We start from the raw sequence: 27,046 nt of genomic DNA, 5'->3' as shown, positions 1-27,046 counted from the left end.
GTCAGCTGGCCTGATCAGAAAGGCCATATGCTCTTTGGCCCTCACTCATTCCATTTTCTAACTCCTTTTCCTTTTCAGATTCCTTTAGGATTCCTTTAGGATCCCTTCATCACCCTTCAGCTGCTGCCAGTCTCTTTCTAATGTAGTGGAATATGGCCAAGAAACAAAAGCAAAAAATACGGTTGCAGAACAGGTTTGGAAGAAGCCTTCTGCTTCCTGGTGATGAAGAGAAAGAAACTCCACAGGAATTGTTAAAAAGTTGAACCTAACACTACAAAGCTAGAACAACCTAATTAATTAATTAAAGAGACTGTGCTCCCCACTGACATAAGGCTCAGTAATATGAGAGCAGTTCATGTATTAAAAGGCTAATAGACAGTTTATTATCAGCACTTCTGCCTGACTGTGCTTTCCAAGTGCTCTTTCTAGGCTGGACCTCTGCAAGCGTTGTCTGTGCTTCCTCCAACACCAGCAGCTGTTGTCTGAACAGCAGCAGCAAGCACAAGGTATTAATGTGATTTACACTCAACTTGGGGGTGGATCAGTTGCTGGCTAAAGCTGATGAGGCATCTGCATCCACTGGAAGGAAATTTTTTGCACCAGTGAATATGCTTCCACCCAGCTCCCATTACTGTACCAAATACCACGAACAAAATATGCAAAACCTACAGTACTCTCATCCCAGTGTTTGACAGCCAGTTAAGAGCCTGACAAATATTCAGTCCTCAGGAGCGAGACTGGCTGGCTACACAGATGTGGCTTTCAAAATGCCACCAACATTTTTAAAAGCACAAACTCATTCTGAAAAATGCAAAAATGATTAAGCTTACTTTTCTACGCTGGCCTGGGTAGTTACAAGCAGAATCAATGCTACAGAAATTGTTATCCCTGCTAGCTACTTCTGAGATGCCCACGAGAGCACAGCCTCTAGATGCCCCATGGAGAGAAGGAGTTGCAGGGGATGAACAACTGGCAGGATAGTGTTATGATGTGGGAACTGGAGACATAGAGCAGCAATGGTGACATAAAATAAAGGCTGCTCTGCATTTTGTTTCTCCTAACAAAAGCCAAATAAAGCAGGACAAGCATCTGTGCCCCTGTCTTCAGAAAGCATGATGCTAATGATGGTCCAGTCAGATTTAGGACAGATGGCTGGCGTTGATGACGGGGGTGTACATCTCAGCTCCCTAATTGCGAGTGGGCAGTAGGTAGGGACAAATAAAATGCTATGTTTCACTCACTGACATGGAGCGACCTTATCTTCCCCTTCTTTCCACTGTCAAACGTATGCTTGCTCTGCCTGGTGCCTCAGCAGGTGTTTTGCCCAAATGGGACCTCTGCAATTGTTGAAATCTCTAAGCTTTACTTCTCCTTTCACTTGAACAGGTGAGAGTAGGGATCAGTTCATCCAAAGTTATCTTTACACTGAACTCAGCCACATTTGTCCAAGCAAGCAGCAACTTTCTGTGCAGATTAGAAGTGAAAACAAAACAAAAAAAAGTCTTAGGGTCACACACGTGACCTGTTCAATTGGTTAGATCCCAGGAGCATTTGACACCAGTATGGAATCCATTACAACAAAAGAAGGCTCCTGAGGTGTCCGATGACAGAGAGACTTAAAAGCAGATGAAAAACCATTTGGAAGCTGCACCAGGCTAGAGCCTTCCTTGATCCAGGTTTACACAGATCTGCTGTATGCCACAACTACTTTGATCCCATGGACTCTGGTTAAACAAAGATGTTCAGAATCACCTCAAATTGCTAACAGTCAAATATGGTTGTAAAAAACAGCTCTTAACCCTCACTGCTTATTCTCTTTGATTAGTTCACCCTCCATTCAACGTGGACATGGAATATGTCCTGCATTCATGCTGTGCGTAGGAAGTTCTCTTCAGCTCTGGTTCTTGTTCACTGGGACATGGCTGCAGACCTTCACTTGCAAACAGTAAAGAGCGATCTTTATTTAACGAAATGCGAGATAAATGCCATGATAAATACCACATTTTTGCTGGTTTTAACTCTGATTAAACACAAGATTTCACATGGCTTAAGCTGACATGAGAGTCTTCTTGGGATTCTTTCTGGAGCTTATTTTTTAACCACAGTTAATGCCAGGACATTAATGGCCAATGCCATTTGTCTGATGCATGCAGAGAACTACAGCGGGGCTGCAGACCCTCCACACAGGACTGTGCTGCCCAGCAGATACCCAGAGATGGAGCAAGTCACCTCAAGGTGAGGAGTGCGCTGCCCCAGCCAGTACCACCAGACTGCTGCTGGATGGTGGTTTCCTCCTCTGGGAGAAAGGTCACCTGGAAAACTTCCTAGATCAGTCTAACCCGAATGAGGCATTTACAGCTCATTTTCCTGGTGCAGTGTTAAGCCTGCTTTGTTGGCTTTTATCTTCTACTTTACTGCTGCATGATGTCTCCTTAAAGTCTGAAAGTAAGCCCTTAAAATTCATGCTCCAGGAAGGTTTATAATCCCTTCCACGGACAGAGTTACTGCTGGACTGTTGAAAGTGAAAGGCCATTTTTACAGCTGATGTGTAATTTACTGTACACCAAGCACCTCAATGGACTGGCCAGAAGCCCCTGCAGCAGGTTATGTTTCCTGGTGACAACCAGAGTGGCCTGGGCTCGGTCTGTATGCACAGGCAGGCACTGGGGTAGGGGAGTACATGCTGTGATCACACTTACGTGGCCTGAGCTGGCGTCACAGCATGGGCCCAAGCACTCTAAATAAAAATCAAAGGTAACCTTGGTCCAAACCTTTATTGCCATGCTACCTCTGGTAGTATAAAGAAACCCACGTGGGTTCACCATGTAGCTACATGGGCACCAGGACAAAGGAGAGCCAGGAACATTTGGCAGGGGAGGTCTGGATCACTGTTCAGACTTGATATAAATCATGGCTTCTGTCACAAAATGGCACCTCACAGCCTATTTCTGAACAGGGTAATTGCTATGAATCCACACTGAATAACTGGGCCCTGCAGATCTTTGGTCACAGACCATTTTACTTGCAAATGATTTCTAAAAGCCATGAGGGTACAGTCACAGTTGATTCAGGAGCAGAGATCAAAAAAGAGAAATCCAGCGGATGGAGAGGAAAAGGCAAACTAGTGCCAGGGAGAGCAGAACCAGAAAAAACAAAGGGAATACAGCACGGAAGATAAGTTTTACACATGCTCTAGACTCCCAGAAGGATGCAAATGTCTGTCTGAGATCCAAATGACAGCAGGAGCTGTCTTAAGACAGAAGATCTCTGGCTCCAGGTCCAACTTCTAGTTTGAAAAGGGTCTCATATAGATACAGACTACTGCATCAGACACTGGATGCATCAGGTTTTTTTGTAAGGGCACCAAATAACCTTAGATATGCATCTGTGCTACATAAATAGTACTCAGGGCCAGCAACACCCTCAGGTTGTTCATGTGGGAAAAGCTGAGAAAACTGCAGAAAAGTTTTGCGTGCAAAATATCAATATCATTGAGTCTATTTCGCTCTTAAATACCAAACTCAGTAGTGTCTGCTATGTCCCTGGACACTAGTTTCAAATTGTTCCAAAGTCTCCATACAGTTAAAGCAGTATAGTAAGGTAAAGGTCTTCGTAAGACAAACATAAGCACCTGCGGTAGCTAAGGTATTCTGCCTGATGTGACACAGAACAAGTGACCCATAGGATGGGCACATCTTGGAGATGTGTCCAAGAGCTTGCCTGAAAGGCCAAAATTGGGGACAGCATGCAGACACTGCTCTGACCTTCTGGGCTAAGAACAGACAGGGCTCAGACCTGCAGCCCCACAACTCTCCCAGAGGAGGAATGCTCATCCAGAACTGTATCATGGGCTCATTTCCTGGCTCTGTCATGAGTTTCCCTGGAGAAACCACGCATTTCCATCTGTAGGATGGAGATAACAAACCTCCCTCATTTTCCATGGCCACTGTAAAGACAAACCTAGAAATACCACAGAGCAGAGTGTCACCACAACAACAGTGACAACATGAGTCCACAGGCAGGACTCACATACAGGTCCAGAGCAGAGGAAAGCAAGCGTCATGAAAACACAGCCGAGACAAGATGACAAGTTGTCAAGGTTTATAAAATAGAAACTATCTCTTACTAACCTGCAAGTCCTTCCGGGTCTCAAATGACATATCTGCAAAACACCCACCATCTTTGCTAAAAAGACAAAAATCCTACACAACTCCACACTGTGTGCATGATCCACAAGTTTATCTTGAGGGCACCCCTGGTGCTGCCCACAATGATGTCTACACAATAACACACAGGCTTCCAGCAGAGCACCCAGCTTTCTGAGGTGCACAACAAGAAGCCTGGAGGCCCTGAAAATTAGAGCCTCTGGCGTCCTTGATCTGTGCTGGGGACTACGCTTTGCTTTGACCCATGGGATGTCCTACAGCACTAGGGGATCTTTCCTAGCAGCTCTTCATCAAGCTAAATACAAGCAGCTGCTATGCTTCAGTTAAGACTTTTCTTCATTGGATAAAGAAAAAGCCCAATTAATTTGTTTCTGCCGCTGCTCAATGTTTTCCTTAACCCATGAGAACCAGGAGAAAAGCAGGAGGACCGGACCAATCAGCCCAAAAGGGAATCAGGTTTGGCAGCTTGGTGCGAAGGTGAGATTTAAATCCAGAGTAAAGACCTAATATATTCCCTTTTCTCCTCCATGGCTTGTTCTACAAAGACATGGTAGGGCGAGGGAGGCGTAAAGGGAAATGACATGCAGCTGTGAGAGAAAGGCAGCGGCTAAGCACAGCTTGGGCCCAGACAAATCAGCTGGTTTCTTTACCTTCTGCTCCGATAGATACTAGTTTAACTCCTTTGCTGGCAATGAAATCCAAGGCCTTGTTCACGTTGGATATTTTGTGCACTCGCATTTTGCCTCTTTCAGGCTTAGCCAAACGTTCACCTAGAAAAGAGAAAAAAAAAAAGTATTAGAAAATAATTCCGAACCCTTTCTTCCCTGACAGGTGTTTCCCTGTGCTGGCGGCTCCCGCTGCTCAGCTAGACAGAGGGTAAACCTCCCCGCACCCTTTCTCAACTGTGAGTGCAGGACAGCCACACTCACTGTTAAGTACCTCCAGAAAGAATCAGACTGCAAAGTATTTTTTTGTTGCATCCCAATTAATTTAATAATGGAGGAACTGTCAGCACCGAGTCCTTTCCATAGCAGGTTTGTATCAGAGGTGAAAAAGTCCTTCAAAACCACACTGAGATAGGCAGTGGAACTAACCTCCCTACCATCAACCACAGATAACGATGCCTGGAAATGGCACAAACTTCCCTCCCCCATGAAGACAGGTGAGGAGCTGCCCTCCAGCATTTACAACACCTGATTTACAAAGCAAATCTCTGCTTCTTGGAACTCCCTACGGTCAAATACGAGAGTGATCTCGTATCTTGCCTTTTCTTTTCCCCAGCCAGGATACAGACCTCCTCCCTCTCTAGTCTCTGCACTGAATGGCCACAACTGCCTGTACGAGGAAATAAAATCACTTCTTTGGCAAGTAGCTTTATAACCATAAGGACTGTCATCTCAACTCCTTTCCTTTACGTGTTTGATGTATTTCTAACTCTATGCAATGGTCTCTTACACAGTGGTATGCATTTTAAATGTTCATAGTGAGGCAGAGAGGGGGAAGCAGCCTAGCTTCAAGAAAAGAGCAGGTAAATCTCTGATAGAAACGAGTCTTAGGGCAAACACCAGCTCCTGACTGGAACAAAGCTGAGAGATTTGGAAAAGCATTTTCTTGACCTCACTTATTTGAAAGAGTTGCATGACGTGCAGTCATGCCCGTCTTGATAGGCTGCCTGTCACTATGCTCACTGCCTACTTCTACTAACACTAACGTGACATACAGAGTAAGCAAATTAAACCTTGGACAGACAAGTGGACTTTTCAAAGGAACCTCTGCTAGAAATACAATTAGACAGGACATCAGGAACCACCTGTACGTGACACACACCACCAAAAAATGAGCAGAACAGCCACTTTCAGATTACAAGCTCCAGAACACACAAAAAAAATCTAAACAAAATACAAGCAGGTTTTGCACTTTGAAAAAAAAGTTATGGGATAATTAAAAAGAGATCAAATGGACAAGTCAAGGCAAGTAATTACTCACTTGACCTATTCAGTTCCAAAAGTCTCCTGCTATATCTTAAACCTGTATATTTAAGCCAATGTGAGCTGACTCAAAACCTTTTTTTGAGGCTTAAGGGTGAGAAAGAACAGTACTTTTTAAAAAACTCTTTTTCATACTAAAACTGGATGGCTTGTTTCCTAACAAAGGAGTGAGGAAAAGCTAAAAGGGAGACAAAGAGATTATCTCCATAGCCATGCCCTACAAAGAAAAAAATCTGGGAATGAAAATCTTTTAAAGGTGTTTCAGTGATTACTGTAGGCTGGTGTCATTAGTTTTCAAGCTTAAGGACAAAATCAGATTCACTTCCAAAATGAAACACTGATGTCTGACAATCTAAGTAAAAAGATGCATTTATGATATCACCTTCATCCTAGGATTACAAAAACCTCTTCTGCTTTAATGGAGCCTCAAGTGCACGTCATGGTACGTTGCTTTCTTTTTCCATTTGGATAATGCCAGTCATTCTAAGCAAAGCCAAAGCATTTTTTGTGACAGTTTCCACAATGACATTTTTACATGTAGTTTCACAACAGACTTAAGCAGACTTATGCTGCCAAATGTCAACAAATGGGTTGAGCCAGCTAAAAAATAACCATTTTCTTCAGTTGATGTGACTGTAAACTAGCCTTGCAAAAAGAAAAATAAAGACAAGAGATTAGGTTTCAGCTGGAACAGCAAGCCGATCCAATTCACCTTGTGGCCACATGACGTGCACTGCCAGCACAAGGGAGAGCACCTGAACTGGTCTCCCTGGGGCTGGGGGGAGGAGGATTGTTCCCTCTGACAGCAACGCGATCCTCAAGCAGTTGATGGTGATTGCAAAATTGCAGCCTCCCTCTCAAATATCATAATAGGATATTTGTTTTAGAATCATTTTTTGGGGGACCTAAAAAGTCCCCAAACCCGATGGTTACTTCCTTCAGAGTTGGACTTATTACAAATTTAGATTTCTAGGAAAAAGCTTCATCTGGTTCCATGCCATACATTATTAATGATGTAGACTGTTAAAAGGGAAGCCTGCTAGAAATATGTTCTACTTTCAGCTATTTGCATCATTGCTTTATTTCTCAGTATTTCTCCCAGCTGAGACAATGAAAACAGCCCGCTTGCTTCCATTCTCTGATGTACTAGCCCAAGGCTGTACTTTAAAAGCCAAACAATGCAAGGAAGTGTTGGCGTAGAAGTTGTTTACAGCAAATTTATTCAGGAAAAATTTCAATTAGTCATTCCTTCTGTTTAAGAAGAAAAAAAATTCACCTTGTAACTTTATTTTAAAAGTACTAAACACGAGCGTAGCCTTTTTCAGTATTGTAGCATTATTTTTAAAATGGCTTTGTCAGGGGAAGGAAATGCACGCGGTGAAAAATGAAAGCGTATCTTTCGGGACAATTTCTAGGGGAGGGCCCAACTTTTTTTTCCCCACCACGGAGGCCAATTGGAGAGGACTCACAATGTGGAAGTCCCAGGACTGTCCACGGAGCTTCCCCACCGCACAGTGGCCAGGGGACCGAGGGGCTCTGGCTGGGCTGGAAGGGGACCCATCAGCAGCACAGCTCACCACCAGAAGGTACCAGGCCGAGTAAAACTGAGGTGCTCTCCTCCTGCCGAACATCACTGATTCCCGCACTTTGGGAAGTCGCATCGGGTGGCCAGGCAGGAGGGGCTCTTGGCACTACGCAGCTCTCAGCCAGACTGGCCCAGCACTCTCAGAGCTGAAGGCTCCTGTGGCCACCACCCTCTGGGTTAGGAGAGAAGATCAGCCTGCCACAGAACAACTCTGCCCACGCCAAATTCCTGTCAGCAGCTCTGCAGTCCCCCAAAATACGGGAAGAGGAAGGTGTGAAGTGAGCCAAGAGCTGAAAGCAAAAGCCAGAAGCTGGAACTGAGGGCTGAGAGCCATCTGGAGACTCACCCTTTTGGCAGGTGATCAGTGGGAACCATGGTAGGAACATACAGGCGAGTCCTTGCCAACCCGCAGGAGACTCCTTACCCCCGTGCCACTCCTGGGCTGGGCTGCTGCTTCCCAAACTACGGGCCAAAGGGGCTACTAGCGAGGCAAGCAGTGGAAGGAGGCTTTGTAAAAGCCATGGAACTCACAACTGGAAATGGAACTGCCAATGACGGAAATGAAATGGGGAAAAAAACAACTGTGCTAATTTCCCCTCTTTTGCCCCTGTACCTAGGAGAACTGTGGTTCTAGCTTCTGCTGGCTCCAAGAAAAGGATGCTGAGCCCTTAGCGTGTGAAGGACCATGGCCTCTGGAGGGATGCAGCCCACCACAGCTGCTCCCCATGCCTTTGCCCGCTGGTCATCCAGCAGCAAGCAGGCTGTGGGCACAGAGCCGCTCTGCAGCCAATGGAGAAATGCCGTGCCCACACCACCAGCGCACTCGGAAGCCATTAGCTTCTTCCCAGACTGAGAGGGGTCCAACAGGCCCTGCCAGTGGGCTCCCAAAGGGACAACAAGAGAGGAGGAGTGGGAGGTGAGGCAAGAAAATTAAGCAGTATGAGATATGAGATCCCCTGCTTTAGCACTGAGACTCCTCCGCCCTCCCCTATTCATGCTTCTCTGCCCTATCTTCCAGTTCAGCAACTAGAAACTAAGCCATCAAGGCCCATCTGCCCCAGCTTCCAGCCTGCAGCCCCTCCTCTGCAAGGGAACATAAATATAGAAAATAAACTAATAGGACTCTGCTAGCTCATTTCTTATAGGCACTGCAGAAGCAACCTGCGTGCTGCAAAGCTCTGATATTTTGAAATCTGATCCCTCCAAGACACCAGCATGGGCAAAAACCCTGAGGTTTCATTCTTTACTCATAAATTCTGAAAAACACCTATACTGACAGCATCTTTGCAGGAGCTGGCAAAGGGGAAGGGAAGGAAAGCAAAGGAGGGACAGAGGGAAGGCAGTCTGCGTGGTTCTATCGTGGCAGTTTTATTGGAAAATTTACCAAAAAGGTCAGGAGTGCAAGTCACTGGGTTGCTATTACTGGCTTAAAAGCCATCAAAAGAAAGTCTGTGAGCATACAACCCCAACTTCATACATATATTCTTATCCCCACTCAATGCCTCCTACAATACTTTACCAAGGTATTTATTTCATCAGCACATCAATACAGATTACTGCTTATAGGAAATAATCCCTGGGAGATATCTGTCAAGTAGTGGGACATCTGTGACAAGGAGTGAAAACAAATCTGACCTAAGTTGTTCATGCCACTGTTTTTATTTCAGACTGGGTTTTCTGGGATTTTGCTTTTCTTTGAGATTTTTTTTTTTCCCCTGAAGACTTGAGCATTGAGCTCAGATTGAAATTAGAATGGAAAAACTTCAGTCACAGCTGAAACTGAATGACACAGAAGATTTACTGGTTTGACTCCTCTCTTCCATTAACTTCTACCCTATTCCCACTGTCATGTGGCTTTGGTATGATTTGTCAGTGCAGCATTCCCACACTCTTCCCAGAGCTGCTTCGTCAGCCCTGCCAAACAGTATGAGCCGTTGCCTGAGCCTTCACAGGAGGCTGTGCATTCCTGACGGGCAGAGGAAAGCAGAGGGGCAGGAGCAGGAATGCAATGGGCAGCCTGCACAGGCCATGAGGCTTGCAGTACATTCCAAAAGCACATTACTGGTTACTGCTGAAGACAAGATATTTGTTAGGGGAAACTTGTTCTGAATCAGAAAGCAGCTGCTCTTATATTCCAGCAAAATCTGCAGCATTACAGCCCTTGCTGTCCCTATTCTGCAAGAAAGGGGGAGGACAGATTTCAGAACGGAGATGCTCAGGACATTTAAGAGCACCACACAGAACCTTTCTCACCTGAAATGACTTCCAGAAGTAACATCAGTTTAAGACCATCCCTGAAATCTTCCTCTATGTTCTCAATCTGTGTCCCAGCCTTGCGGAGGTGAGAATTACACCATGCTGTAAATGTCTAAAACACAGGAGAGAGAGAAAGAAGAAAGAAAAAAAAAAAGCAGTCAGTAATCTTCCCAGAAGCTAAACAACAGTTCAGAACCAAAGCAGTGCTGCTAGGTACCATGACACAGATTCAAATGCTGGTTAGGTTGTCATCTTTCCACCTGCTGTCTTTGTGGAGAACAAGTGTTAGTACCTAAATATCCAAAGAAGTTGCAGGGTGTTCCCATGACAGAGGGAGTCCATGACAGAGTCACTTCCATCTGAACATGAGGAAGAACTTCTTCCCTCTGAGGGTGACGGAGCACTGGAACAGGCTGCCCAGGGAGGTTGTGGAGTCTCCTGCTCTGGAGATATTCAAGACCCGCCTGGACAAGGTCCTGTGCAGCCTGCTCTAGGTGACCCTGCTTTGGCAGGGGGGTTGGACTAGATGACCCACAGAGGTCCCTTCCAACCCCGAACATTCTGTGATTCTGTGATTCACAGCTCCAGCATGTCTGATTTTCTGGAGAGGTCCCTACAGTTTGTGTTTGGTTTAGAACAGCACGCCTTAAAATCAGTTTCAAGGTAAGTCCTCAGATTGCTAGGGACTCCAGTGGTGTTAGATGACACAACATAATACGAAGGAGAACAGAAAATAGCATTCCAGATCAGCGACATCGAGTGTACCCTCAGCAAGTTTGCAGATGACACCAAGCTGAGTGGTACGGTTGAGACACCAGAAGGACGGGATGCCATCCAGAGGGACCTGGACAAGCTGGAGAGGTGGGCCTATGTGAATCTCATGAGGTTCAACATGGACAAGTGCAAGGTCCTACACCTGGGTCGGGGTAATCCCCACTATCAATACAGGCTGGGGGATGAAAGGATCGAGAGAAGCTCTGCTGAGAGGGACTTGGGGGTACTGATAGACGAAAGGCTGGACATGAGCCGGCAATGTGCGCTGGCAGCCCAGAGGGCCAACCGTGTCCTGGGCTGCATCAGGAGAAGCGTGGCCAGCAGGTTGAGAGAGGTGATTCTGCCCCTCTACTCTGCTCTGGTGAGACCTCACCTGGAGTACTGCGTTCAGCTCTGGAGCCCTCAGCACAAGAAGGACATGGAACTGTTGGAGCGGGTCCAAAGGAGGGCTACAAAAATGATCCGAGGGCTGGAGCACCTCTCCTATGAGGAGAGGCTGAGAGAGTTGGGCTTGTTCAGCCTGGAGAAGAGAAGGCTGCGGGGAGACCTGATTGCAGCATTTCAGTACTTAAAGGGAGCCTATAGGAAAGATGGGGACAATCTTTTTAGGAGAGACAGCAGTGCCAGGACGAGGGGTAATGGTTTTAAACTAAAACAGGGTAGGTTTAGGCTAGATAGAAGGAAGAAATTCTTTACAATGAGGGTTGTGAAACACTGGAACGAGTTGCCCAGAGAGGTAGTGGAGTCCCCATCCCTGGAAACATTCAATACGAGGTTGGACAGGGCTCTGAGCAACCTGATCTAGTTAGTGGTGTCCCTGCTCGCTGCGGGGGGGTTGGACTAGATGACCTCTAGGGGTCCCTTCCAACCCAAAACTTTCTATGATTCTATGATTCTATGATCTTGTCTCTAGGCAGGTGCTTAAGAAAAAAGGACCATTCTTCTATACCCAACTGCCTGTGGTCTCCCCCATCTCCAGCAAACACTGCAGCCCTCAGACACACTGCAGGACAGCATACAGAGCTCCTCAGCCACGTAAACCACATCCCAGTAGTGTGTGTCCTGCTCCCTCCGTTCTCACTGACTCACTGCTAAGCAGACTTCCCTCCCTTCAGTGAGTATCCCACCTGCCCTCCCCCCTCATGTGGAGGAGTAAATTCTCTCTGAATAACAATGCTACCACCCATCTCAGCAGAAGTGCAGGTCCTAGAAAGGATAAAACTAAGCATTGCTTAGTGACACTACTGTCTAGCACAGTTCCAGGCTCCCACTATTTGAGAGCCTCTGGTAGATGGATCATTGCAGCCAGCTCAATGATAGAAATCAGGGCCACTCTAATTACTAATATTACGCACCACCACTGGAGTCATAACGTGAGTTTGAAGTGCATGAGGGACTGAGGTCCAAACTACAACACAGCCAGCAGCATTCAGGCTAAACAGAACTCTTGCTGGAAATGCCTTCTGACCTCAAGTGGTCAGGGTAAGAGGATCTCTCATATGAGAGAAATGAATGTCACCACAACTGATGACAAGACACATTTTCTGTGGTTGCAATCTGTCAGCCAATGTTCTGAACAATGGGTATGTAAGGCACTGACAGGGAAGAGGCCATCTCATCCAAGAGATGTGATAGTAGAGATTATCTCAAAAGAGCACCATGTAAACGGGTCTGAAAGAGAAAAGTAAGTGCTACTATTTGACAGTCAAAACACAAGAAGAAAACATAAAACACCTCAGACACCTCAGTACGGCATGGTCTTAAATAGCTGAGTCAAAGAGCCCATCCTGGAGATGCAGAAGCTGTTTGACACAACAGTACTGTTTGAAGAGTAAATGGTAGCAACTGGTACTTTTAAGGTGGACGAGTTTGTCCAAGTGCTGATGAATGTGTTTCACATTGTTTGAACAGGACACCAAGTAAACCCCTTTCTTTGTACAAACTGATAACCCCTCAATCACTCTTTAAATAGAAGGGTGAGGTTACTCAAAAAATGAGCGGCTCCTAAAGCTCAGTGCTACCACAAGGAAAGGAGGTCTTTCTTCCCTCCCTCTCCCAGATGTGCTCCCAGAGCCAATTCAACTCACTGACCCAGCAAAGAACTGTTTACTTTCTTTGGTAACACTAATCTTCTGCTCAGTAGTGCATGGAGGCAGTTCAGCAGAGTCTAACAAGTCTCTGCAAGAGAAAATCGGGCATATATGGGCCAAGCAAGAGGGTGGAGTGGACCACAGCAGTCACGCCATCTTAGACTGTTGGGTAACCGCAGCAGAAAGGACTCAGCTGATACTGAAGCACGGCATGCCAAAAATCTAGCAATGCTTCACCACTGCTTACACCATGCACAGTATTTCAAAAGAAAGATTACCCCAAATTGCAAAGAGCATCAGGGCTTGTTCTTATTTGTCTGGAAGCTGGGCTTCCTCTACTAACCTGCTTGCATTTGTGCTCACAGGACTACAAATAGCATAGCAGGATCTTTCCTCGGCAAACGCACAGCTCAACAGCTGCCGAGCTTCCTACTGCTGTGCTCTGGCCTTGCCCTCCGCCGGGGCTGTGGGATGGAGCAGGATAACAGCGCAGCTGTAAATACTTTCACGGCAATGGCCCTTTGCACAGATGCACATATTGTGAAAGTCTGGGAACCCTTTTTTCAAGATGGCCTGGTTTCCTTCCAGATTTGGAAGCTTTGAAAAAAGAGTAAGTCATTAAGCACTTTTTATTGCTTTTTATTGTTATTCCCCTGAGAAATAGAAGTGGGTTGTTTTTGTTTTTTTTTCTCCAAATAAGAGGGGTTTTATTTGAAAATGGGCCTTGTATCCTGAAGTACATCCTTTTGGCACTACTTTCCTCATTCCACTGCCTGCACTGTATTATGTGAGAAGAGGTTCACTTATTTGGCTCCCTCTTGCAGTCAGGCTCCCTCACTCCTCCAGAGGGGCGAATGAGAGCAGAGATGCTTTCAAATCCTGCATCCTCATCACATATAATGTGTGAGAGCAAGTTATGTCAGGAAGGTTGTGGATGCCCATGACCATCCTTCTCATATTTGGAAAGCAGACAAAGCCAGCTACCTAGAGCTAGTGACTGGCCCTGGGTCACGTTACAAAATCCATGTTGAACTGAGGCGGAAGCCTGATAGCTAACTCATAGGCCACGAGGCTGAACTTTTATTTCTCATACGACTTCTCTGAAGCCATTTCAGTTTTGTTTTCCATCAGCCCAAAGCAGTTCAGAAAGTTCTGCTTTAAATGATGGATAATCACAGTATAGCTCAAATGGGAATCGCTTTGCACATTTTGAGGATGGAAGCGAGCAACACTTCTCTGCTGGAGCTGCCTCCACCACACCACTGAAGTGAGATGACTCTGCAAAACATTGCCATTAGCCATCAGTGGCAGAGCTGAACCTCAGCTCCTCAAGGACATGGACCATGAAGGATTAATAGACAGAGCACACGCAGTTGCCACTAGACCACTCCCAGATGTGCAGACGTTTTCTCAAGGCACCCTTCAGATCCTATATGAACTCCAAGAAGCATAATACCATAAGCAGCACAACAGCATACGGGAACAGCAACAACCAGCAGCTCAGTGTGGATGCATTAGGCCATTTTACAAGCAAGCAGGGTTATGAATGCTTTTAATAATTGCAATGGGATTCACAAACTATATTCTTCACAGACCAACCCAGAGCAACATCCATCAAAACAAAGTAATCAGAAAACAGTGTTATGTTGCTGCATATACTGCATAGGAGCAAAATATCTTTTTACTTCAGAGTAGTAAATTGGAAGGAGTTTTAACAGATAGATAGGAGAAGGCTGGAGAAATGTGGCAGAAAAGTCGGGGGAGCAAGAGAAGAAGGGAGAGCTGAAATTTTTGCTGTCCGCTGGGTCTTGCAATCCTGGCTATCTTGTTTGGAGCCATTTTTACCGACTTGGCTTCACGCATCTGCACAGGATCCTTTTTGTTATTCTAGGAAACCTACTGAAACCACGCACTCACCCCATCCACCTCCTGGGCAACACAGCCGCTCCTCCCCACGCCCTGAGTCACATCTAGTGGTGGCAATCGGCTCGGGGTGGCCTCGAAGCCCTGCTGTGCTGCCTGTCAGCAGCAAACAACCTTCCAAACGTGGAAAGGCCTGCCGAGAGCAGCCAGCCAACTTTCTGGCACAGGCCCGGCCCTGGGAGTAGCCAGGGAAAAAAAAAAAACAAAAACCAAAAAAACACATCAGTGTTTGCTGAGGTGAGGCGAGGTGCACCCCAGTCTGGAGGGCAGAAACGCGCTACCAGGTGGGAAGCACCATCTCCTCAGCCGTGAGCTCAAAGCACTGCTCCGAGGCAGCAGATGTGCTTCCTTGCCGCCTGCAGACACAGAAGCCTGGAGATTATTCTCCTGCTTACCTCTAACTCCCTGTCCCAAAGACGAGGAAACAAATACTCTGTTAATCTTGAGGCTTATGGAAATTTCACAGACCTGGAAAACTACTTACTGTTAAATAATAGCACAAAAACATACCATCAACTGGATTTCCTTCATACAAATCTCACACCACAAATTTTCTAGGATAACTGCACAAGAGTTGCAAACAGAGCTGTCTTTCTTGGCCCTTGGATCTTTCCATATATTGTTACTCTTAATTCCATTTTTGGACACAACAGATTGCCAGGGCCCCCCTGCAGGTCTGGCTCTTGCTCAGTGTTCACGATGGAGGATGCCCAATGAAGGGAGCACGTGTGCTTTTGCATATACATGCACGCATTTCTATCATTGCCCTCCGTGCCCCCCACTCCCATCTAGCTGTGATTTGTAGCTTCCTTTTTTTACAGTCCAGCTTCATCAGCAAGATCCCGGACACTGAGATCAACTCCTGCTATTGGTGTGCTGGGTGCCGTATGAGTAACAGGACCTTCATACTCTACCACAATATAACCTGAGAGATAATAAAAAGAATAACAAATGTTACTAAAATCAAGCAAATATAATTAACTGTTCTGCTGCCTCAGCACACGAGGCCGGTTTACTGTTGGGGTAACCTCTACAAACCTACCTGCATACCTATTTTAACAGGCATGCACACCCTTTTTCTGACACCACATGAAAAGTCCCTGCTTCTTCAGAGTTCACTGTATTAACCCTCGCCCAGGCACAAGTTAATTAAAAACAACAGCCAGGTGATTGCTGGGGGTCCTGCAGCCAACACTTTAAGGAGGTACCTTCTTCAGCTAGCTTCTTCCAGGTGTCTCGCAGCCCTGCCAGCTGCAAACTCACCTTTGTCTCTGCCTGCGTTACATGTGCCTGCACACACACTGCTCTCTGGTACTCTCTGCACGTCCAAAACTTTTGCTTTTGTTCCTGAAAGCCAATAACCCTGCCTCTTCATATTGTCCTTTCCAAATTCAGCACCTTTCTGGTACCAAAGTGGCTCAGGCAACGTTCCTGAAACCTGGGGAAATTACGACATTAAGTCAACATTTTTAAGTTTAGAATGCTTCTGCTTGGAAAGCAGCAGTGCCGTGACACCGCTGAGAGTGGATCTAAAGAGCTCCTTGCTGCATGAAAACAGTCATAAGGCACTTCAACCATTGAGCAATTTTAGCAATGTAAATGTCGAAGCCACCACAACCATTCAAATGATAGATATTAAAAAAAACCAAATGTGCAGTTTTATCTCTTTGTGGCTGTGACAGTAACATTCCAGCTTTCTGACCTTTCCAGATGCTCTTTACTTCTCTCCTTGCTAAATCACTCTTCCATGCAGCCCTGCTTTCCACAGCTGAGTGTAAACTTTCCGACACAGCCAACAGACTGCTGTATTTGTGTAGCAGCCCCAGAGAAGCTGTAACTGAGCCAGAGCAGTGCTGCTCGCATCCTTTCTGACAGCAGAAAGGTCTGGCTTAAGCAACCAAAGAAAGAACTCACTGGAGCACTGCCTCGCCAGACCACCACCCCCGTGCTCAAAGGGAAGCAGTGTTCATGGCCACCAAGGCACCCTCCTTCCTTGTGTTTATGCTGGTGGATGAGTTTTAAGCAAGTATTTCAACACTGCTCTGCTGTTGAGATGTGTCCCCAAAGGTATGGCTCCTCTTAAGGAGGGGATGAAGCTGCTAGCACACAAATCTCAGCCTAGTAGCACAGTTTTATGCTGTCTGCACATGTGCTCTGCAAAGTCAGGTCTCGAACGGGCTGAAAGTTATGGCTGCTAGCCCAGGCTTTCTTCTCGTGTTGTGGGGGGAATCACAGGAAGAATCCCTTTCCAGTCACCAGAAAAGCAAGCAGGATATTCGAACAATACATCATGCACAGCTGGAAAACAAAACCAATTTACCCAGCTGCAAGTGCTGCTCTTCTGGTAGTCGTGTGTTCAGAGGAGTGCACCTGGGCTTCTGACCACACAGCCAGGCTGCATTCCCTGCCTGGCCTTGAGGCAAACTCTCCGTGGCGCCTGCTTACTACAATGCCAAACATTACAGGACTGCCGACACAGATCTGCTAATTCTTGCAACAAATTCTACAGCTGATTCCATGCTGCAAGGAATTTTATTGAAATGACATTATCTGGAACGATGACTGAGGCACTCAGCTAATAACGACTAATCATTTAAGAGCAGACAGAAAACTGCTGCACACACACATTTTTTAAGCAATAGAATTACTAATAAAGCAGTTCCAGCTGCCCCAAAACGGGACCCTTTCCACCTTGGTAGTCTGGGAGCTGAATGCTGTGTATCAAGTAAGGAGGATGCTAATCCACAGCCACCACAAATCTCTCTCGCTCCTTGAACAGACTAGGCCATCATTAGCTTATTAATTGGAAGGTTTTGGACTGAAAGGCTCGGCAGGCTATGAAACCAATCTCAACCATCCAGTCCAAGTTTCCCTGCACTCAGCACTATTTCATTACCAGCATTAACCCCCACGGTCTCATGTGATTTTCCCCTTCCTGGTGCTATTGCTCTCCGACACTTTTTGTGGCACTCCCTTCTCCGAATTCTCCTTTCACACCTTAAAGCACTTGGTAGAATTGCTGGGGTCTCGTGGGTGGCTGCTTGTCATCCTCCTCACACTCAACGCAGACTGAAAAGACAAGCTTGGTTGCAGCTTCTTTTCCTGCCCAAGGCTGTGGCATAAGCCGACAAAGAGGTGCTCAATTAATTAGGGAGTAATTACAAAGTAATCCTGAACCCTGTCAACACCCTGGCACAAGAAAGGCCATGGCTGGACAAGAGGGATCACACCAACAACCCTAGTGAAGAGAGCCAGGCATTGAAAGGGCCCTCCACGACATACAACTGTGATCAGATAAGCCAAAACAGAATCTCCTGGCCCACTGAATAATTTCTGTGCCCACAGGCTTCAAGTGACAGAAGCTTTATACACACATATATTTTCAGCTGTAATGGAGGAAGCGTAGCCCTACAGCCTCCACTTCAGTATACTATACCTCTTGGTTTATTCCTTGGTGTACTTCGATGACTGCTAGGATGCCCAAAAATACTCACAAATGGCTGTCCTCTCCTTGCAGAGGAGCTCTAGGATTGGAGATCCTCTACACAAACATCACCATAAGTCCAGGGAGCCACCCAAAGCGCCTTTTGTTTGGACTTGAATTAAGAGTTCAGCCACCATTTGCCATATCCTGCAATTTCATCTTCTAACCTGAAATACCTCTGCTGCATGTTGTTTTGCATTTGAAGCCACCTAACAACTTTGAAAAGAAGAAAGGCATTTGATAAACCCTTTCAGCATTTACTCTCCAGGACATAGGGGTGGTTCAAAGAGCTTGGTTTGTGTTGAAGAGTTATGCTATCAGCAGCTGACCTCTAAAGAATTACAGGTATGATGGCCAACAAGACCAACACTGCACAATGAAGAGCTTTGCCAGTTCTCTTAGAAAGAGTTCACCAATTCTCTTGGAAAGGCCGAAGGAATTAAATGCATATTCAGAAGGAATCATTACAGACACTCGTGGCACTATTTCGCCACCTCCACAAAAGGAGTTTAGTACCACTGGCATCAGTTTTAATGCCCTGTTCTGGCTTAACTGCAGCCGCTGAGTTCCAAGTGTGGCTGAAAGACAAAACACAGTCCACGCTGCTTCTGAAGTACTACATCCTGAAAACAGGGGCTATCATTACCTCGCACTGTATGTTACCAGCATCCACCGAAAGAACCATTTGGTGGCTGCGTAAGGAATTACTGAGGGTGAAAAGGAAAACTGTAAGCTTACTTGCATTCCCCAACTCCAGGGCACAGCCCCTGCAGCTTGGAAACACAGAGCTCAGTCACTGCTTCTCAGCCACTTCCCAAAACCCGTCTCTGCAGCTCAGGATGAGAACACTACAGCTGTAACTGCGTAAGCCAGGCTGGATCCCACCAGGAACATCAAGCTCACCACCAACACCTCTCCTTGTCCACTGGGGCTAGGAACCATTGCACAGGGAAAATAAACCCTCCTAACAATCAGTTCATCTTTTTGGATGATGGCAATGAACCAGTACATCACTTGCAAGAAGCGCAAGTAAATTCAGTGTAGGAGTTTTCATTTTTGCTCAGCAGAATACAGTTCCCAGTGTCTTGAACAATTTTTAATTCTCCTCTCCTGGGAGACAGGACAAACGAAAAAAAAAAAAAAAAGCCAGAGTGCCTTCCACATTGGTTTTCCACTGGCATGGTATTAACTGCTTTGGAGTCAGAACAATCCCTGTTATCAGCTAACAACGGGCTAAAGTGGCGAGGGCAGAAATCTCAATCCAGTGCACTTCCCGTCCAATGCAGGGTAAATATTTGTTCTTCTCTACATTTATGCCTCTGGAGCCTTTAACTCCATCTCTGCTACAGAGCTGCATCGTTCCAGGAAGAATCTGCTTCTGGCATTCGAATGCTACTGACCATTAAATCAGTGAGTCGGCTGGCATTTCAGATCAGTAAAGTACAAGCTCTCATTTTCCCACAGTTACTAGGGAGCACTAATAGGTATGAACTCACAAAAAGTCTTCAGACATGCAAAAACCACGCAAAAAAAAAAAAACTGCACGAGGAGACCAACTGGCTAGAGGTACGACCTTTTATAGTTTATTGTGAAGCTCAGACTAGCAAGACTCCTCATTATGCTCTTCCCTCTCCTATGAAATCAGCTCATAAATGTCAACTTGCTTTAAGCTCTCTCGTAACAAAAATTAAACAGAGCTTGTCTCTGCACTTTACATACTGAGCTTCCCAAATGCTTTATAGCATTTGAAGGTATACTGGAAGAAATCATAGTCAGCAGACTGAGCACTAGCATGCAACTATTCATGGAATGAAAAGTAGCAACAAACCACCGAAAGCAAGACTGTTCTACTCATGGAGGCTAAACTCTAACTGTCCAGCACAGGATGGGGCCAGGACACCAGGATGAAAACCTTCACGAGCAGCCTTATGTCCCTGATGGCAGGTCTGGACTTTACATCTCATCGCCCAGTCCAACTCTCTTGGAGGGTTTATCCAGACCCAGCACTGATTTCATGGTGAGGTGTCACCCAGTCAGTCCCAGGAAAAGGCTGGGGGGTAGGACAGAGAACGCCTGGCACTGTAACACAAAGCAGGACATGCGGATCAGCTCCAGCCATGGCTTGCCTGAGAGCATGGGACAAGGGTATGGGACTCCTCTCAACGTGAAGCAGGACTGGAAAGCACCCTCCCTCCAGTGGATTCATGTTGCTCTGTAGACAGATGTAAATGCAGCTGCTGTGCTAAGATTTGTCTTGTGCTTCTGCTCTCACGGGACGGGGGGGGGACTATCAGTTTATACTAAGTCCACAAATCCAGCAGCACAGGAGCTGATCTGGCTGAAAGCCCTTCTGCAGTGTGGGTTCAGAGACATTTGGGACTGCCCAGAGCCCTCTCATCCATCTCGCGTGCTGCTGTCCTAAGGGGCTGCTTCCTTCAGCTTCCTGGGAGGATTCATGGGTGTTGCTTTTTCTGTGGCTCTTCTTCAGCTGTTTACTTTGCTGATGAAGGGGAAGGGAAGAGGAGGAAGTTACAGCTTCATTTATCTGGGTTTTCTAAATACAGAGCTAAGTAAACAGGTTGAATAATTGAAACAATGTAATGTATTTTCCCTTTGCTCTGTGTGGAGGCTGCAAAATTAGCAAAAAGCATTGCTCTAGGCTTTTCAGGCTGCAGAACTTCAGTGACTCTGCAGCCGTGGAAGGCAGAAAAAACTTGAAATAATCTGGTTTTCTAAGGGATGATGGCAAGCACCTGGCTACAACAAATAATAGCTGTATTTCTAGCAAGAAAGGGTCTCCAAAGTAGTGTTGGCATGAAGCTCCCTGATAAAGAGTAAGAAGTCAGAAAGGATACCTGTACCCAGCAGAGTTTCTGAAGGCTACATGGCATGGATGTACTACATATTTGTACATCACTTGGTGACACAAACTCTGAGCTAAAACATACAGTAAGAAAGTAGAGTTGTGGATACATATGCCCCCTTGGCCACCATCACTGTCCCTGACAATGTGCTGCCAACGCTCAGAGCTCTCCTGCGTGTTTACAGCTGTGAAACGCATCACTCCCAGCTCCTGAGGATTCACCTTTTGAACAAGGTCTGCAATTAAGATCATTCGCTTGATATGGGATTTTCCAAAATTAAGAAAATAGCTCCTGTGACAAGATGACTGTGATGCACTTGTACTACCAAAGAACTAAGGGCCCTAAAGCTGGGTAGGGACTTTACTGTGCTAGGGACTACACAGACACAGGGTGGAAAGCTGCTCTGCGCTCCAAAGCGCTTTCAATATGAGACTCAGAGACGAGGGTGGAGACAGTGCATCTCAGAACAACGAGATAGCGTTAGTCAGAGCGCTTGGCAGTGGTCTCGGTGCACCCACAGCCTACCTCTTGTCACGTTCTTTACCAAGATCATAGTAAACTAAAGAGAGATTTAATCCATAAAAAGACTGACCCTATCCTAAAAAAGCTACCAACAGTTCACAATCACTACAAGCTACGTAAGTGTGCCTGAACAGCAGCCTCCTATGCAAGACTGTAGGACTGATTGCCTCATACTCTCCAAAGTTTGGTGCCATCATGTTACGTTTTGGTGTCATCACCTTGTTCTCAAAAGCTACATCCTGCTGCCACAGTGCAGTTTGCTCTAGCTTGCTCCATGCAGTTGGTGCTGGCACCCTAATTGAAGGGGAAACAACAAAACTGTGGTGGTCTACAGCAGATTACTCCTAAACAAGAGAAGCAGTACAAACGAGAGCAAGAAAGCATTTGTTTGAAAATGTAATGAGCAAACAGTTGGCACCAGGGGCTGACAGAGGTGAGAGCTGACACCTCACAGCAGAGAAGCAAGAAGAATGGGAGAGCGACACAGGGCTTCAAAAACAAAGACAAGTGCTTCATATTTAATAAGGAGAAGAAAGGGGTGCTACTGGAGAGACTTGAACTGAAGGGCATGTGCGTAAGTGATGGGTGACAAACTTGTCGCTGCAGCTGTTTGGGTGAGTATAATTGGATTGCTTCATCAAGGTCAGAAAAAGAAAAAGGATACAGCAGTTAACCAAACATAAGATAATTGAAAGCCCGTGTGGAGATTCTACAGGAGATTCTTCAGCCATTCTGGAGGCAAACGAAATGTCAGGTCAGAGTAGGGAATGTCACATCCATTGCTGGATGAAAGGATTTAACTGATCGGGGTGTAGGCAAGATTTTGAATGTTCACGTAAAGGCACAGCAAAAGAAGTCCCAGTGCTAAGTTGTGGGAGCAGCAGATGTCTTCTAAAGGGCAAAATATGGAACTAAGCCCCAAGAACTCGGAACAGGGACCATCCCGGCACCTGCTCTCCTTCCCCCCTCCACCCCTGCAACACAGACCAAGAGAGAGACCGTGAAAAGGTGGAGCTGCTCCTCTGTCTACCCCTAAGTAGATGTGCTCCTTTCATTCACACACACAGAGCAGCAGTTGTTGTCACATTTACTGCTGTTACCTCTGTGAAGCCGGCACAGATAATCGGGATGGTACCGAAATCTGCACCTTCTCATGCAGTCGTTACTGTGGCACAAGCTTGCCAGTGTGTCCACTACGTGTCCCACTGAACCTGCAGGCCTTCAACAGCACACAGACAAGCAGTGTCAGGATGAGCAGATCCTCAGTGAATCACTGGGAGTTGACCACAGGCATCTCTCCTCCCAGGCTGTAACTCTTAGGTGGGCGCACACGTTTGCACAGCTGTAAGTTCAACAGCGTTTTTGCTTACAGTTTAAATACCCAGCACACAAAAAAGCCAAGAACAACACAAACTCATGTATATCAATCTGTGTGTCCTATGGTTGTGGGGAATGGTATTTATTAAGGTAACCGTCAGATTTAAAATTGAATTGCATCGTGACTTATTTTTAATTGGATACCAAAAGCGCTAACGCTACTGTGGGTGGCGAGATGATGAAGCTGGTCTTTTCTGGGATCTTAAGGCATATTCCTTGTTAAGGCATGCATGTCTCATCTAAGAGTTATGATTTAAACCATCTACACTAGCACTGAGTAGCAAGCTACTTCTCAGTGTGCATCACTTCCCATGTAGTGGTCTAATTAGTGAGCATCCTCATGAGCCCTAAGGCATCCGCATGCCCCTGCAAGTTTCTACCACCACCTTACCACCATAAGCACTGCAAGCGATGGGATCTCCCATTTTCACCCAGCATTTATAGCCCTGACTGGTACTGAGAGATCTTTGAGGTGTCCAGGACAAGCCTGTGGGCACACTTGGACAGCACAGTGAAAACCACTGTAGAGGTGCCTGAGTATCTGAGCCAAGAAACAGAAACAGCAGTGGCAGGAAAACACAGCTTGGCAAGGGCTATCTGATGTGGGAGCCATACCAGGGGTGCAGAGCACAGCCCCCCTGCAGAGATTAGGACGTAGCAAGCACAGGGACTGAGGCTCAATACTGCCATGGAGCAAAGAAGCAGGGAAGGTCAGGTCTTCCCAGCACATATTCAGGCCACGATGGAGCAAAGTAAGAAAAAAATGCAGTGGAAGATTAAAAATTATGATAGGGGATAATTACAGCAGGAACTTTGTTCCAGACTGCTGTGGTTCAGACACCCCAAGAGAGCAGCAACTGCATTAAGAGAGATGGAGGCAATGCTGGCTCACCCAACATAACACCTGGCTGAGGACAGCACAGCACTTCTTTGCTGCTTCCCCCAGTTTGCTGCCTTTGATCCAGTCTCACGCTCCTTTGGCCTCCCCATGGCCATGAAGACTCCAGACTGGGGACCTAAGCAGAATATGATCTAACTTTAAGGGGACGTACTCTTTAAAGACTTTCTTGATCCTGTGACCAAAGCCTCATATTTTTAATCTATTTTTACTTTAATTATTTTCTTTCTCTTGAAACTTTTTATGCAGTTTATCAAAGCAAGGAACTCTCTAAAATAACTCAGATATGGGACTGATATCAAGGATTAAAAGCAAAGGAGAAATACTCCAGGATTTTTTTCTTCTTTGATGTTTTATTCAACCTGAACCATTAGCAAAGGCAGTTTCACTTCTACGTACCACAGTAGCTCCGAGCTAGTATCTATGGATATCTTATATTCTTTAAAAAGTTTGTGCTATGGTTTTACAGTCTAATTTTCCAAAACTTTTATGCAAAGGAAAGAAGGAAGTGAGGCTTAAAGATACATGCACCAGGGATCTGCAATACTTCGGGAGAGCGTTGAGCCTGTTAGAATAGATGCCCTAGGTAAAGCCTGGGAAACGCAGTCAGCAGACTGCCTGGAGCTGACCCGAAGGCTACCAAGGAGAACATTTCTGCTGATAGCAGGGGGTTGGGATCAGGCCCTGCTCTGCAGGGGACAGTGGCAGAATGACAGAAAGAGCTTGGTGACTCCAACCAAGTCCAAAAGAGCTGTGAGGAACTGCTGCATTATTTAAAAGCAGACACACAGAACACTTCGCCAGATACTAATGGAAAAAATTGATCTCTTTTTAAACCTAGCAACAAGATTTTCACCGTGCTGATGACAGGAAAACCTATGGGAACATATGGGGAAACACGCTACAGAAGGAACTAGGAGGAAAACACTGCTACCAGCCAGTTCAGTCCATCAGAAAACATTTGCTGTTTCTACTTTTCTGCCCCAAAGAGCTGGAGGCCTCAAACAACACTCTCCAAGCAACAGAGCACGAGGGGACAGAGGGGAGGCAAGTCCCAGCATTCATGTCCTGGGCAAGGACTTGGGGTGTCCTCAGCCCAGGACCATCTTCTGTAAAAAAAGGAGGGGGGGGAAAAAAAAAAAAAAAAAAAAAAAATCACACTCTCTTCCTCAGCTGCCCTCTGGAAAGATGCAACAAGCCCAAACGTAACCTAGATTAGAAACACCACACTACTGTATCTGGCTGGGGAAATTAACTTGGCACTTGAGGCAGTGAGGGAAGCATACCAATAATCCAAAGGCAGGAGCTGGAGCTACAGCAACTCCAACGGCTAAGGACAGATTGTGATTTAAGCCCTAGCCACAGACACGTTCACATTCTTGCATTTGCTCATTTCTAGGAGATGAGGTCAAAGAGCTCACCACAAGAGAGGACAGATGATGTAAACTGGACGCTGAGTGCCAGCGCTAGTTCTTTTTTTTCCACTGTGCTCTGCACATACCCAGAGCTTTTCCATTTATAGGAAAGGCCATTGGTATAAAAGGTGCATTCTTCAGTGGGTCAGAGGAGGGGGCATCATATTTGGTACAAAAATGTTAGCACTGTTTCCAAAGCTCAGCACTCCCAGTTAAGGGATGAGAGAAAAAAACACACCAATGTTTTCTCTAAGGAAGAGCTTTCAGGTGGGCAGAGGACTGGGGAGAAGAACAAAAAAAAAAAAAAAAAAAAAAAAAAGAGACAGTTTCAAGGTGAAAAATCAGGTATTTTCATCAAAGAAAATGAATAAGCCCCAGAGTTATTGGCATCTTAGCTATTTCCAGGAAAAAGAGCTAGATTTCTTTTTCTTTTTCTTACCAGCTTCAGGCTGTAAGAAAGAGGATTGGGACAATTCTTATTTGCCATGCCAAATGTCCCAAGATGCTGTGCATTAATGCAAATTTCATCTTGGGAAAGAGAGAGGATGGGAGAAGAGTAAAATCCCAGAAACAAAGTTAAAACTATTTTTTTTTTTTTTTTTTTTAGACATTTCTACATTACTTAACAATTTAAGTTGTTGGGATTTTCTCTTCCTTTCTGTAGCTCCATTTCAACCCTAACCATACTCCTGGCTATATTCTTACTAAATAGTGAGTGTTCCTAATCACTAGCTGCAATTTCACCGTTTAGAAAAGTGCTCGAGTTTTTTCAGGATAGCTCTGACAATTTGAGATTTTGGCTAGAATGAACCAGAGATATCTTTTGCCGGCACTACAGAAAAGGGCCTGTTTTTAGCAAGGCCACATAGAAGAGAAATGCTGTGTCACGAGTTGCAGGATTTTGTTTCAGCAGCAGAGTTGTGACGTCTTTCACGAGCTGTAGTTCAGATTCCTCATGCTCTCATTTTTTTCTACTGTGCAGGAACTCATTTAAAGGCATCTTCCACAATAAGCTACCAAGCAGGATGGTACTTTACAGGAGTCTGATGGGTGCAGATCACAGGAGATGCAACTCCCTTTGGAAATCACCCTACAGATACAACTGCTCCATACCCAAATGTATTTTGCAGAAGGAAAAGGAAACTGGCCAAAATACTGAGATTTTGGGATTTCCAGTATCTGGCTTTTTTTGTCAAAACAACAAAACAAAAAAACCCCCAAAAAACTAAACAAAACACAAACACAAAATCAACCCAGTACTGCTTTTTGCCCATGGAAAACACACGCTTTTCACTTTAGCAAGAAAAAAAAAAAAGCTGTAATACTGTGGTTAAGAGTATACACAGTTTTGGTCAAAGAACATTTCTAACAGCTTGAGAAGGACTGGTCCTTTGTAGTGAACACGCGCGCACACATGCACGCACACAGTGCTGCTGTGCAATTCCTAAGTGCAGAAAAGTGACAAACACAGCGATTTGAAATGTGGTGTGGCTGGTTGGAAGAGGACGGCAGAGAGGCAAGGGTAGGCTTTAACTTTTGTTTCATCTGTAGGGAGATGCATTCATTTATAAAGTATGACTGCTAGTTAAAGGGAAATGATTTGAATGGGGTCAGGCAAAGATTAATTATTATTTGCCTTTGCTGCTGTTTGAAGAGAAGGAATGATGAAAACTGCAAGAAGAGAACTGCTTCTGACTCGTCCTG

The 27,046-nt window shown here is 45.7% G+C and overlaps 1 protein-coding gene across 6 annotated transcripts in view; it reads right to left on the bottom strand.

Annotated features, from left to right (window-relative positions):
- Positions 1-27,046, bottom strand: part of ACTN1 (actinin alpha 1) — a 93,484-nt gene that overhangs the window by 38,652 nt on the left and 27,786 nt on the right. For all 6 annotated transcript variants that reach the window (XM_075425129.1, XM_075425127.1, XM_075425131.1 and 3 more), the window contains exons 2-3: positions 9,993-10,107; positions 4,817-4,936 (exon numbers count right to left, since the gene is read on the bottom strand). In XM_075425129.1, coding sequence (XP_075281244.1) covers positions 4,817-4,936; positions 9,993-10,107 — 235 coding nt within the window. The remainder of the gene's footprint in view (positions 1-4,816; positions 4,937-9,992; positions 10,108-27,046) is intronic.

The sequence above is a fragment of the Opisthocomus hoazin genome, chromosome 7 (assembly GCF_030867145.1).
Source record: "Opisthocomus hoazin isolate bOpiHoa1 chromosome 7, bOpiHoa1.hap1, whole genome shotgun sequence".
NCBI lineage: Eukaryota > Metazoa > Chordata > Aves > Opisthocomiformes > Opisthocomidae > Opisthocomus > Opisthocomus hoazin.
The sequence above is the reverse complement of the archived record's forward strand: the minus strand, read 5'-3'. Positions and strand labels throughout refer to the sequence as shown.